At 36.6% G+C, this 15,488-nt stretch overlaps 1 protein-coding gene across 1 annotated transcript; it reads left to right on the top strand.

The window, feature by feature from the left end:
• Positions 1 to 3,592: 3,592 nt before the first annotated feature.
• Positions 3,593 to 4,138, top strand: LOC134805797 (uncharacterized). Its single transcript, XM_063779013.1, has one exon. The coding sequence runs from the start codon at positions 3,593 to 3,595 to the stop codon at positions 4,136 to 4,138; it is 546 nt and encodes a 181-aa protein (XP_063635083.1).
• Positions 4,139 to 15,488: the final 11,350 nt, after the last annotated feature.

The raw sequence follows: 15,488 nt of genomic DNA, 5'->3' as shown, positions 1-15,488 counted from the left end.
CCTTCACCTTCAAACGCCCTGACAATTTAATATTATTTTATTTACTGCATCATACTTATTGAAAAAGTATCTGTTAAGATTCTGATCGGTGATATAAATTCTATCCTTAACATATGTGACTTCGAAAAGACTATTAGAAACCTAACCTAAGTAACCGACATTATATAAATATTAAGTACTTAACTGATATTATATAAATATTTATTCGTGTCTATCGTAACAAAAATAAGAAATAATGTGACTATGCAAATACGAAGAACGTACACGGGCATTTTCACTCTCCTGTATACCGTTAACGGCTGGTTAAGAAAAGTCACAAAACTGACGATCAATATCAAAATGTCCGTGACACTTAAATAAAGTATCAAATTCGTAACTAAACCGGCAGCTGAACGTGACTTGACATACCTAACTTAAGACACGCGGTAAGTTACAATTTAAACGCCTATTATATTTAACCGCTTAACTAAATTCAAACGTAGTCTTTAATGGAGACCTCAAAATCTTATAATGAGATTCGAGTTGTAGCTAACTGATTTCGAAAAATATTTATCCGGGCTATAAATAACGTTATTTCAACGTTTTCACAAATAACCCTTTTTTTATTATTCTTCTATTCAATCATTAACTAAATCGTCGTTTAAATAGAATATATTTATTTACGTCTCATTATGGCTGGTTACATACGACAGGTTATAAAAAAAGCAGATGTTTACGTTTATCCAAATTAGTAACTATTCGTAGGTAGTTTGGCGGTGAAAGTAATAATACTGATGTTGATGATGTTTAAGGTATTTAACATAAACAGTCCTACTTTTAAGTTAAACCAAATTTTAACATACCAGAAACAACATAGGTAATTCATCAGTCATCCTTCCAGAAAGGCGCCACTCCGCAGCGTCTCACAGGCGCCGCAGTTTCTGTTTCGCAATTTCCTTTAAGCTGTTTGCTTCTGTTTACCATAAAAAGCATCATGCTTAGTATACCAAATATCTTGTTTCACCTGGGGTTTTCACTGAAAGTGAAACACCAGCAGTGTCCGTGTGTCCAGTATAGCGCAGCATACAGTTCTTAGAGTTGGGTAGCGTCCGGCTTTTGACTAGCATAATCAGTCCTTATACTCGTACTGCTCCTGAAACATTAGTTTTGTAGGCATACAATGTGTGTAACATGCCACTTCTGATGTGAGAAAGGCGAATGAAAATAGCTGTCTCAGTAAATAAGGAGAAACCCCACTTCCATGTAAATAAGCAAATTTAAATATTAAACTCAAAATGAATAATCAATATTAATTCTATTCTCATTACTGCCTAATAACACTATGTTTAGTGTATAAATTAGGCATAATTTGTCGTTAGTTATTTATTTACATTGATTTAAAGTATATACAATTGCTAAAACAATCACTGATTGTTATTGGGGTTATAAGTATGATAAATAAAATAATAAACAGATGTAATTGAAAATAAAACTGTTTATTAAAGTCAATCATCCTATTTATTCACCTTATCATCAACAACTAATAAATATAATTACTAAGAGTAATTATTCACTAAGAGATGATTGAATTAATTAATCCATCTAAATTATCAAGTAAATAATTAATTATTATAATACATATTATTAATTATCAACATAGTATTTAGTTAACTTTCAGTATTCCTTTGGCGACGATTAACTCAGTGCTGATGCTCAAAGCAGAATGACCCAAATGAATTTGGTCGGGCCCTTTTATGCCCATTGCTAGCCAGCCACTTGCACCTGGTTAATCATGCCACTTGTCATTCCAGAAATGACGTCACAATCGTGGTTTCTCATGTACCTCGTCCATTTATCGAAATATCCAAAATAAAATGATTATAACATCTTTTCATTAAATTCCGTTATACATAATTACTAATCAGTAATATAAATACATAATAAATCACTTAAAAGTAATGTACAAATCTTAGTAGTAGGTTAACTACTATATTATTATTAAAGTTACCACTACCCCTGTTTCTCTTATCTACCGTGGTTTCGTATCGTACCCACATAAATCACCAATTGTGTAAACTTCACGTGAAGTTGTGTTTAAGTGTTTAAATAGTGCAGTATATTATCAACATTGGACTTCAAAGAGAAACAGGTCAGTTTCATACGTAATACAATTTGTACATAGGATAATAATATTCTAACACCTGCATGCAGTTAAAAAATTGGGGGTAAATGTTAGTACGTGGGATCCATTAATAGTTTATATTTTAACTCAAAAGCTCTACTCTGAAACACATAAAGACTACATAGAGTCATTGAAAAACTCGTGGGAATTGCCGGTACTAAAGGACTTTTTTCAGAAAGTTTACAAGTCTCGAAACATCTCGCCAAAAGCAGGAACCTCTAATCAACAGAACAAACTCTCAACAGTCATCGACCTCCAACAACACGAAGAAGCCTATTCAATCATACAATAATCGTCCGTATTACAACAGCAATAGTGGAGCCAACAAAAGTAATGGGAATGTAACTATTGCGAAAACGATGCACGTTTCAAGTATCAAATGTCAGTTGTGCAAGTTACCACACGGAATCTACAGTTGTCGGCATTTTTTGCAAATGCCAATGGAAAAACGATTCCAAACGGTCAATAAACTCGCGTTATGCATAAATTGCTTATTTAGTCATAATGGAAATGCCTGCAATTCAAATAAAGCATGTCAGAAATGCTCAGGTCAACATAACACATTATTACACGAGGCGTGTGTAAACAGTGCAGCAACAGCGACTCAGTCATCGACCTCAACTTATGCAACGAATGCAATTACTTCGAATAAACAGATGATGGAATACGTAACAAACATTTCACAGACTTCATTTTGTGAAACTTTACTAGCTACCGCCATACTGAAAGTGCAGGCAGCCGATGGCACCTACCACACCTTTCGGGCCCTGGTAGACCCAGGAAGCCAAATTTCACTTATAACAGAACGGGCCGCTCAGATACTTAACTTAAAACGAGATAAGTGTTCTGGCGTCATCCATGGATTGGGAGAGAAAGAAAACGACTGTAAAGGCAAACTGAAGATACAATGTATGTCGATGTACAATGATTTCACATTTAATGCGAAAGTTTTTATCATGAACAAAGTTGTGAAATGCCTACCTGGCGAAACATTCTCGAAACCTTCGTAGTCCATGATACAGAATCTTAACCTGGCCGATCCAGACTTCAACGTTAGTCGTCCAGTAGATCTGCTTCTAGGATCAGTGATAAACGCTCAGATAATTTTAGATGGTAAAATAAAGGGTGAAAATGAGTTGCAGCCTCTCGCGCAAGAGAGCCAACTCGCATGGCTTTTAAGCGGAAACGACGAAGAAGAACTGGAGACCTACCATTGTAACATAATCATAAACAACTTAGAAGAGATACAACAGTTTTGGGAAGTGGAGGACATAATGGAAGAAGGAAATCTATCACAGGAAGATTTGGAATGCATAAAACATTATGAAGAAAACAGTGGACGGCAGATACGAAGTGCGTATTCCCATGAAACCAAACTTTCAAGAAAAGTTAGGCGACTCTAAAACAAAAGCGATAGCTTAATTCAAGCACATGGAAAAGAAGTTCCAGAAGCAAAACAAACTAGCTGAAGCATACAAAGCCTTCATGAAAAAATACAGCGACTTAGGACATATGAAACCTGCCGTAAGCAACAACAAGGTGGAGTACTACTATCCTCATCACATTGTGGAACGCGCAGAATCACTTTCTACCAAGTATAGAGTCGTGTATAATGCTTCCAGCAAAACATCAACAGGATACTCACTAAACGACTTAATGTACAGGGGCCCAAATTTACAAAAAGATTTACAAACACTATTACTAAAATGGAGGCAGTACGAGTTTGTGTTCTGCGCCGACCTAGAAAAAATGTTCCGTCAGATCCTAGTGCATGAAGACGACCAACCGCTTCAAAAAATCATCTGGAGAGACGAGCACGGGACATTACAATCATTTCAGCGTACAACAGTTACATACGGGACAAAAAGTGCAAGCTTTTTAGCCATGATGACGCTAAAGAAGCTAGAACGTGACGAACGGGAAAACTACCCAGAAGCGTCGAAAGTTTTGGAAGAATCATTCTACTTGGATGAGTGATCTAGTACACGGTGCGCACTCCATAGAACAATCTATAAAATTAATCAACGATATAACAGATCTATTAAAAACAGCAGGATTTAATTTGCGGAAATGGTCCTCAAACAAACAAACAAACATATACAAAACAATCAAGTAAACCAAAACCTACTAATCAATTTTAAACAAGATGACATATCTAAAAAACTCGGTTTATCTTGGAATCCAGCAGAAGACATTTTTACCTTTCAATGTAAAATTGAAAAACAGAACAACAAACCAACAAAAAGAACTCTCCTATCTGACATCTCCAAGCTTTTTGACCCACTAGGCTGGCTTGCCCCACTTAGCACGAAACTCAAAATCTTATTCCAAAAAGTGTGGAAACAGACCGTTCAATGGGATCAACCTATACCAGAAGAAATATACATGGAATGGTCCAAAATACAGGAAGACATTCACCTAATTAATGAATGTAAAATACCCAGATGGCTATTATGTAAACAGAATGACATAATTCAACTGCACGGGTACTGTGACGCATCACTGGAAGCCTACGCCTGTGTAGTATATGCACGGATTAAACATCAAACAAAACCAATTCTCGTCGCAGCGAAAACAAAAGTCGTCCCACACAAGAAACAATTAACACTTCCAAAGTTCGAATTAAGTGGAGCACTTCTTCTTTCGAAGCTAATGGCAAAAGTGAAAACATCTTTACAACAATATACAGTGGAGACATTTGGCTGGTGTGATTCAAAAATCGTCCTTGGATGGTTGCAAGGCCAACCAAGCCGTTGGAAGCCATTTGTCGCTAATCGCGTAGAACAAATAAAACAGGTGATGCCCGAAGAACAATGGCGCTATGTAAAATCATCAGAGAACCCCGCGGATGCTGCAAACAGAGGACAGACAGCATCACAATTAAAAGACAACTCCCTATGGTGGTCAGGGCCGACATGGTTAGCTGATTTCCAGCCAGAACCTGAAAGTTCTCAAAAACCAACATATACTCGTACTACAACAGAAGAGGAGAAAAAATCATATGCATCGATCGTAGCGCTGTAATGTGGGGCGTTCGGGTAGATAATGAATACTAGAAAGTCTGCTGAATACTGAACATCTTTATTGAGTAAATTGGTGCTTATATACTAGTGGCCTACGTGAGTGGCATTTAGGTGACCTTTATGAAAATGTAATTAGAATTATTGTTTATTTTATTAAATATATTTTCTATTTATTAAATGTCACCTTAAATGTCACATGACGTGTTGACCTTAATACTCAACACGTCATGTGTCTGTCTACTCACCGTACACCTTCCCCGTTTTTTTTTGAGACAAAAATAGGTTACAATATATTTTTGTCGTAATTACAATATAAACAATAACTTAATCTTAGACATTAATTTCTAACTATTCCAATATATGTTAATCTTATAATCTAAAACAAAACGTATATGTATATAATAGCTATTTAAAAAAAATACAAACAAAAACACTAAAACTACCTTTAAAAAAAAACATGCAAGGATATCTTAAATATTAAATTGGATATAATTTTAATTAGGTATGTTAAAAATAATTTAATGGATTATTTTAAAAAGTTGATTAAAGATAAATTATGGTTTAAACAATTAAAGGTTTACAATGTTGAAAATATTTCAAAAATAAAAAAAACTGTGGTTAACATGTTACACATTAATAGGTACTTAAAATTATCTATTCTATATTCTAAATGTTATTACAATACTTGGTTTTCACTTCCTGTTACGTATTTCTACTTTGTTATTAAATTACAATAAACACCTTGGTGTCATTTGTTATTTTGCTTACTCTGCTATTAACTATCCTAAAGGTTACATGACTATATTTATCTTATAGCTAAAAGTGCGGTATTGACATTTAGTATGTGCCTTACTTATAATTATTCCTATGTAACATTAGATTTAATACTGTAAACAATACGTCGCTTACTCTCTTATGTTCTAATAAGGAAGATGGAGAGCCTTTTTTGGATTCTGTCGGCTTGGTAAGTTTAAATGTGATCAGTTTTGAATTGCATTTTATAAAATAAGAAATGTGGATTGTTAGATTATTAGATCAATTCTGTCGCTTGCTTCGCGGATTTGTGTCGATCATGGAACTTGCAATTACGTTTGAATTTGACTTGTGTGTTTGTGTGTGTATGTGTGTGTGTGTTTCTCGTGTCTGGTGTGCCGAAGAGGTGAGTTTTAATGGTAATAGTGCTTTGTTCTGTTTTGGTGTACAATGTTTCTTTACCTGATACTAATATTTTTTAAATTTTGACTTTGGTCTTGAAATACTGTGTAGGGTTCCGTGTATACTGGGTCCGTGTTATTTCTATCTTCCTTTTTTTATATTAATATTAAGTCTCCTACGTTATAGTTACATGAATTATTATCTATTTTTTTATTTTATATTTTTTTTTTAATATTTTTGTTTTTTAAGTTGTTTTGTCTTAATTAAATTATGTCTAGCGTCCTCCTGGGACTTTTGCAATCTATAAGAGTTAAAATTATAAATTTCTTCTATTTGTTATATAAAATTACGGTTTAGTGTAAACTGATATTTTTAGATGCCGAAAAGTATAATAATATGAACATTTGATATATAATTTTGATAATATGTCATTGACAATGTAATGGTTGTATTAATATGTGTGTGTTGTTTTAATTTTGTGCTGTATGACTGGTTTTTTTTTACAATATTACTTAATGCTAATATTTGTACCCTGATTTTAAATAACAGTATATGGCTCTTTTATACATTGGGTAATAATAACATTAAAGACTATGTGGTTAGAAATGATTTTTCTACATTGATGACGAAAAATTCGTATTGTAGTATAATATAATACTCAAAACTTTTAAATTAAATTGTATTCTTTAGAGTGAAATAAGTTTTGTATTATTTTATTTATTTTATATATATGTTTTTTTTTTTATTATTACATTGACCTATTTGTAGGTAAGGCAAGTAGGTTGTTAGGTATCTTTGCGAATTCTCTTCGACATGTAAACTGGTCATTAACTCACTAATTTGTTATTACATTTTGGACACAATACAACGTGTATTGTATTTACATTTTATATATAAAGTAATTTATGTGATTTAATTGTGTTTTTTTTATTTAACTTATTTTTAATTAAGTATGTATTTTTATTTTTATTTAATTGATTTGTTTATTGTTATCACTGTAATTGTAGGTATTTATTTAATGTTGATATTACGTTTATTTTTTTTAAATATAATTAATATGCTTTGTTTTAATTCAGTTTTATTCATAAATATATTTAGTACACAATTTATTATATTATTTATTTATTTTCTTTTCATTTAAATTTATTTATTTATTTGGGTAAAAATCATTTATTTCCTTTTCTGTTTTGATTGATAGTTGTTTTTTATTTAGTATAATGCTATATTTGATTTTTATATGTTAAAGTATATATATATTTTTTTACAGGCTGTTTTTTTTTAACACATGTTTATATTAATAAACATATTATGTGTCCAAGGACCTTCATGCAAGGTAACTCGACCGTATCATGATGTCTCAAGGATTTAGTGCTTGTAAAAAAGATGCTATTCTAAGGTAATATAGTGTCTATTATTTTCCCTGGGGTTTTCATTTGTTTTTATTTATTTATTTTCAGAATTCTTGCTCGTGATTTGTGGAAAATTTGTTTATTATTGTAAGAATTGATCGCCAATGAGCCATTTTGTAATGTCTGCATTGTGACCTAATAATGTAAGCTGACTTTGTGATACCTGTCACCTGTCTTTTAAAAAGTACACAGCGCCTTTTAATAGCGCTCTCGGTCGGCCGACCTTTTTTTACATACAACATATTTATTAAGGATACAAAAATTTATTATTTATTATAGCGCGCTAATACATATTACGCGTAATATGTATTGCCAGACAGTTGTTTTAACACATCGGAACAACAAAAAACCTTTCCGTGTGCCCAAGAACCGCTGCAATTGAGAGCTCGCTCGAATTGTTTAGGTTTCAAGGGTTATTGCCTGGTTGTATCCTGGTGTACCTTGCTTACATTATTTATTTTCACGAGCTACCCCGTTTTGAAAGGAAATCATCATTTTGAAAACTTAAAGCATATAAGAGTCACAATAACTTTTAGTTGATCAGGCTAATTGTTGGTTGCAACACTTATCTGTTTTAGCTCTTTCAATGTGATGTTTATATTTTTCCTTCCCTTTTATTTTGTTTATTTGTCTTTCATTATATTTATTTGATACCTACTTGATTTTCATATTATATGTTGTAAATAATTTTTAGTTTAAAACTCTAATAATGCGTCAAATGTATGAACTGTTTATGGTTATTTTTTTTTTCCTTCAATTTATGTACTTGAAAATTTGAGATGACATGGCATGTGTTGCATGTACATCCGTATTTGGTGACGTGTGACGAGAACGCGTGACGCGGCCTTCACAAGTCTGGTGCATTCCATTCATCGTATGTTTAAGTAGATTAGTATTTAGTGTTGATTTGTGTTACTTTGTATGTTTTGTTGTTATTGCCAATTTGTTGGATGTGAATATTGATTTTCTAATATAATTTTTGTATTATTCCTTACATTTGGTTATTATAGGTATATGAGAGTGGCTGATGGCATTTTCTTATTTTTATGCAATAATTCATTAGTTTTGTAGAAGATTCGTGGATTGAATATTATTGATATATAAATGTAAGTTAATGTATGTTAATGTAAGGTTGTTATTTATTTACTTTAGATTTAAAAACAAAATATTTACTCAGATTGACTACATGTCATAGAAATAAGTTATATCGTTAATTTAAAAAAAAAATTAAAATCGGATTATTTAATTGAACAGATCATAATAATAAAAAAAAATAGATTATAATTCGCATTAAAGGTATTAAAGTATATGTAAGTTGAAATTATTTGACCTAAAATAATAATAATATTCTGTGTAAGTAATGTTTTCATGTATAAAATAATAATGCGTTTTGTAATAGTAATGAAGTGTTGAAATATAAAATACTTCTATTTTACCAATAAAAGTTTGATTGATTAATTGCAATAGTGAAATGACTTGATTGGGGTTTTTTTTTTTTTTTGGAAAACACGAAATTAATTTGTAACTGGTTAAGAGGGCCTTTGCAAAAATATATTAAATATGTTACCTATTGAAAACCAAATGGTGTGAAAGCTAACTTCTTGAACGTTACATTGGATAATAATTTAAAAAGACCATAAGTTATGTTGTTTAATGTCTGGAATAGTAGATTCTAGTGTTTGTCAGTTAGTCAAAGTTAATGTTAGGTTAGTTTGTTAGTGGTTTTGTCTTTATGTTGGGAAATGGGTTTTGTTTTGAAATGTTAGGTTAGTTTGTTAGTGTTAGTGTTAGTGGTGGTGGGTTAGTGGTTTGTTTTGTTTTAAACGAAGCTAAATAATGTTATTATGACGTCAATGTTAGTGTTATTGTTGAGGTGGTTCTATTTAATTATTTTTTTTTTATATTGTGGTCTTTAAAATATATAATATAAGTTAATTGCAAAGATGGAAATAATGGAATGCACCCCCGTGTTAGTTATTTAATGTTGCTGATTGTAGTTTTTTGAGTTAACCATGCGACGCGTTATATGTGTATTGTTTGTTTAAAATTTGTTTATTTGTTTTAATTAACGAATGATGCACTGGTTGAAATTATTGTTGGATATTAGAAAATGTTTTTGTTTTATTACTTGTTTTATTTTAATTAGTTGTTGATATTTAATTTTATCTATATGTATGTTTTATAACTTGTTTTATTTTAATAAGTTGTTGATATTTAATTTCATCTATATGTATGTTTTATAACTTGTTTTATTTTAATAAGTTGTTGATATTTAATTTTATCTACAGGCACATATATAACCGTTTTTTTTTACTGAGATTTTATTTTTATTTTTGTTTACTTTAAAATTAATTACTTGTGGTTAACTGGTGAATATATATTTTTTTAACATATATTCATGTTTTGCTTTTTCGTCATCAAGTAGTAATCATAAATTAATTATAATTAATAGATTAATAGATAGTAGAATTTGGAATATCGCTCGCAGACGTATCTGCATGTTTAAAGAATAGTTTATACATTATTAAGTTTATAGTTTAGATTTAATAGACTATATTTAATGATAATTCTCGAGAGAAAGAGAGAAAAAAAAATGTGTAAAGAAGATTATTTAGTTTGATGTAGGTACCTTTGTCCAGTCTTCATCCTGGTCTTCTATTGTAGTGGTTATGGTCGCTTGGATGTGGCGTGTGGCTCGCCCTTTATTCTTCTTCCTTGATGTGTTGGCTTGGTGGTGTTGCTGAGTACGCTGTACTGGCGGGGTTGGCGGTTGGGGTCGATGGCGGGTATGTGGCTGCTTCCTTGTCCATTGTGCTGTTCTTGTAGGCTGTCCATCAGTGTTTACCTTTATTGTTACTGTGATCGTATTGCCGCACTGGTCTGAAGCTGTGCTCGGTTCCATAGTTGTTCAGGGTCGTAGCTACGCGACGCGGTCTTGTGCTGTGCTTAGTGGTGCTGGTTAGCTGGCTTGCTGGGTGTCTGGGCGGCGCAACTTAGACGATTCCGAAGGTGGTGATACCAGAACTGCTGAGCAGTTCTACTGGCAGGATCGCCATCTAATGTGGGGCGTTCGGGTAGATAATGAATACTAGAAAGTCTGCTGAATACTGAACATCTTTATTGAGTAAATTGGTGCTTATATACTAGTGGCCTACGTGAGTGGCATTTAGGTGACCTTTATGAAAATGTAATTAGAATTATTGTTTATTTTATTAAATATATTTTCTATTTATTAAATGTCACCTTAAATGTCACATGACGTGTTGACCTTAATACTCAACACGTCATGTGTCTGTCTACTCACCGTACAGCGCAAAACAATAACAAACATGATATCATATACAATTTATTAGAAAAATATAATTCTATTACAAAAGTAACACGAATCGTAGCCTACATATTCAGGGCATTCACTTTAAAGCGACAACGCTTACCAAGCTATCTCACATTACCGGAGTTGAGAAAAGCTAAATTGGCTATAATTAAATGTGTGCAAAACAACGAATTAGAAGAAGATATTGAACATTGGACCCGGGTATGTCCTTAAACTACGTCCAAGACCACCGGTGGACGGGCAGCAGCGTCCCTCAAATTCGGTGTACTCGACTGCGATCGCCAACCCGCCTGCCAAGCGTGGCGATTATGGCATTCACCCCCCATCATGATGGGCACAATAAAACCACGGCCCCGAGGTTCCGGCGACCCCCGGTGCTCTGGCTATGGTAGCGGTCAGGGCATTAGCGGGGTCAGGGGTGCTAAGAATCTCCGGCAAAGATCCGGCTACCCGCCCCGACGACGACTGGCCCTGGTAACACACAACATACGCACTATGAGGACTGACGAAAAGATCTGCGAGCTGGAAGAGGAACTGAGCAGGTTACACTGGGACATTGTAGGGTTATGCGAAGTCCGTAGAGAGGGGGAGGACACGACAACCCTGAAGTCTGGTAACTTGCTCTACCACCGGGAGGGCGACCAACAGTCCCAAGGTGGTGTCGGGTTTCTCGTTCACAAGTCCCTCGTAAACAACATAATAACCATCGACAGTGTGTCGAGCAGGGTGGTATACCTAATACTCAGAATATCCAAAAGATATTCGCTGAAGGTCATTCAGGTATACGCACCGACCTCGTCACACTCCGATGATGAAGTAGAAGCTATGTATGAGGACGTAAGTAGGCCCATACATACTTCTAAAACCTACTTTACTGTTGTTATGGGGGACTTCAACGCAAAGTTGGGCAAGAGAAGCGGGGATGAGTTGAGAGTGGGGCAATTTGGGTATGGGCAACGGAACCCTAGGGGTCAGAGGCTGGCCGACTTTCTGGAGAGAGAGGAACTCTTCATGATGAACTCTTTCTTCCAGAAGCCGCCTCACAGGAAATGGACCTGGATGAGTCCTGACGGTTCCACGAGAAACGAGATAGACTTCATCATGACCGACAAGAAACGGATATTCAGTGATGTCTCTGTGATCAACAGGGTAAAGACCGGTAGTGATCACCGAATCGTAAGAGGCACACTGAATATCAATATTAAACTTGAAAGGTCCAGCCTGATGAAGTCTACGCTCCGACCTACTCGAGCCCTTGTTCAAAACCCCGAAAGCTTTCAACTCGAGTTCTCTAACCGCTTTGCTTGCCTAGAGAACTTGGCTTCAGTGGACGAAATCAACGACGGGCTAGTGGAAACTGTCCACACAGTAGGGTCTAAGTTTTTTAGACCCCGCCGTAAAGATAGACCTCAGAAAGTGACCGAGCAAACCTTAAACCTCATGGCTGAACGACGCTCGCTACAGTTGCAGTCTCCCGATGACGCGGAGTCATATAGGCAGCTCAATAGACGTATATCTAAGTCCTTGCGACATGATCTGCGTCTCTTTAATACTAACCGCATTAAAGAGACTATTGAGCGAAACCAAGGCTCCAAAGTGTTCGCAAAGGACAAGTCTATTGGGCAAAGCCAGCTGACAAAACTGAAACGGGAAGATGGCAGCATAGCGTCGAGCAAAGCGGAGGTTTTAGGTGAGATCGAGAGGTTCTATGGACAGTTATACACTTCGATCGCAAAGCCCGTTGACAGCTTGGTAGGAGATCCAAGAGCCAAGCTGTCCCGACATTATACCGAAGATATCCCGGACATCAGTCTGTACGAGATTAGGATGGCCCTGAAGCAGCTTAAGAACAACAAGGCACCGGGCAAAGACGGAATCACTTCAGGGCTTCTGAGAGCGGGTGGAACACCGGTACTTAAAGTCCTCCAGAAGCTCTTTAATTCCGTCTTGTCCGAGGGCATAACGCCTGAAACATGGAATAGAGGCGAGGTGGTGCTGTTCTTCAAAAAAGGTGATAACAACCTATTGAAGAACTACAGACCCATCACGCTTCTGAGCCATGTCTATAAGCTGTTTTCAAGGGTCATCACGAACCGTCTCGAACACAGACTTGATGACTTCCAGCCTCCCGAACAAGCCGGTTTCCGAAAAAGCTATAGTACCATAGACCACATCCATACGCTGCGGCAAGTTATACAGAAGACCGAAGAGTATAACTTGCCATTATGCTTAGCGTTTGTGGACTATGAGAAAGCCTTCGATTCGGTGGAAACATGGGCGGTGCTTGAGTCTCTTCAGCAATGCCATATTGATTATCGGTACATCGAAGTGTTGAAGTGTTTGTATAGTAACGCCACCATGTCGGTCCGAGTACAGGAGCAGAGCATGAGGGCGACTCCATTGCGAAGAGGCGTAAGGCAGGGAGACGTTATCTCTCCGAAACTGTTTACTGCCGTAATGGAAGACGCCTTCAAGCTCCTGGAATGGGAAGGACTTGGCATCAACATCAACGGCGAATACATCACTCACCTTCGGTTTGCCGACGATATCGTAGTCATGGCAAAGTCGATGGAGGAACTCAGCATGATGCTCGATGACCTCAACCGAGTTTCACAACGGGTGGGCTTGAAAATGAACATGGACAAGACGAAACTTATGTCAAATGCCAATGTTGTGCCCATCCCAGTCTCTGTTGGGAACTCGGTACTCGAAGTTGTTGACTCGTACATCTACCTAGGACAAGTAGTCCAATTAGGTAGGTCCAACTTCGAGAAAGAGGTCAACCGCCGAATCCAACTCGGTTGGGCAGCGTTCGGGAAACTACGTAATGTCTTTTCGTCCGACATACCTCAGTGCCGCAAGACGAAAGTCTTTAATCAATGTGTGTTACCAGTGATGAGTTACGGCTCCGAAACGTGGTCTTTCACTATCGGCCTCATCTCAAAACTCAAAGTCGCTCAACGAGCTATGGAGAGGGCTATGCTCGGAGTTTCTCTACGTGATCGAATCAGAAATGAGGAGATCCGTAGACGAACTAAAGTCACCGACATAGCCCACCGGATTAGCAAGCTGAAGTGGCAATGGGCAGGCCACATTGCACGCAGAGAAGATGGCCGATGGGGTCGAAAAGTGCTCGAGTGGAGACCACGGACTAGCAAGCGCAGCGTAGGACGTCCACCCACAAGATGGACAGACGATCTTGTTAAGGTCGCCGGAAGACGCTGGATGCGGGTAGCTTCCAACCGGCACGTATGGAGGTCCAAGGGGGAGGCCTATGTTCAGCAGTGGACGTCTTATGGCTGAGATGATGATGATGATAATGATTGAACATTTACGTACACACAATAAAGTCGAAACAAGAAGCAAGCTTTTCACATTATACCCTTTCATGGACAGCAACGATATACTTCGAGTGGGAGGTCGCCTCGAAGAAGCGCATTTATCTTACGAGATGAAGCATCCAAAAATCATTCCGAAGGAGTCGCGTCTTGCTACATTACTCATAGAACACGCCAACCTGATGACACTTCACGGAGGTGCCAAGCTCACTTCAAGCAAGCTGCGAGAAGAGTACTGGGTGATGGGCGGAAACAATAGAGTCAAACAACAAGTTCGAAAATGTGTCAAGTGCCAAAAAATTTATGGGAAAAAACAATATCAGCTGATGGGCGATCTTCCTGCCGCCCGTGTCAATGAAGCAAAACCATTTTTTCACACCGGAGTCGATTACACGGGATTTGTTGACATAAAAGCAAGCAAGGCACGTTGAAGCAGAACGTTAAAAGGTTACGTTGCCGTTTTCATCTGCATGGTCACAAAAGCAGTACACTTAGAGCTTGTAACAGAATTAACAAGCTCAGCATTCCTGGCAGCTCTAAGGAGGATGGCCGCTAGAAAAGGAGCCCCAAGGCACCTATACTCAAACCAAGGAACCAACTTTGTAGGCGCAAATAACATTTTGAAACAACAATGGAATGAAATTCAAAACACATTCGACGATAACTTCTTAGCGAAGATCGCTGAAATGGAGATCGAGTGGCATTTTAATGCCCCGTCCTGGCCCAGCGCTGGCGGGCTCTGAGAAAGAGCAGTCAGAAGCCTAAAACATCATTTGAAACGGGTAGTGGGTGAACAAAAACTTACTTACGAACAGTACGGAACAGTTTTGGCCCAACTGGAAGCTTGTCTAAATTCTCGCCCGCTATGCCCCCTAACCGATAACATTGATGACTTAAATACACTGACCCCAGCCCATTTCTTACAAGGAAGAGCAGGAGTCACTATAATGGAAACATACGAGGACGCACGCACGAAATGGAATTTGACACAAAAAATATTCAGTGACATTTGGAAAAGGTGGAAGTCTGAGTACTTAAGCCTACTAACAGCAAGACAGAAATGGTGCG

Source organism: Cydia splendana, unplaced genomic scaffold, assembly GCF_910591565.1.
Source record: "Cydia splendana unplaced genomic scaffold, ilCydSple1.2 scaffold_63_ctg1, whole genome shotgun sequence".
In the NCBI taxonomy this organism is placed as follows: Eukaryota; Metazoa; Arthropoda; class Insecta; order Lepidoptera; family Tortricidae; genus Cydia; species Cydia splendana.
Note: the sequence above shows the minus strand (reverse complement) of the source record. Positions and strands in the feature narration are given on the sequence as shown.

Coding starts and splice junctions, on each gene's coding strand:
- LOC134805797 (XM_063779013.1), top strand. CDS start 3,593: ATGGAAAAGAAGTTCCAGAAGCAAAACAAACTAGCTGAAGCATACAAA.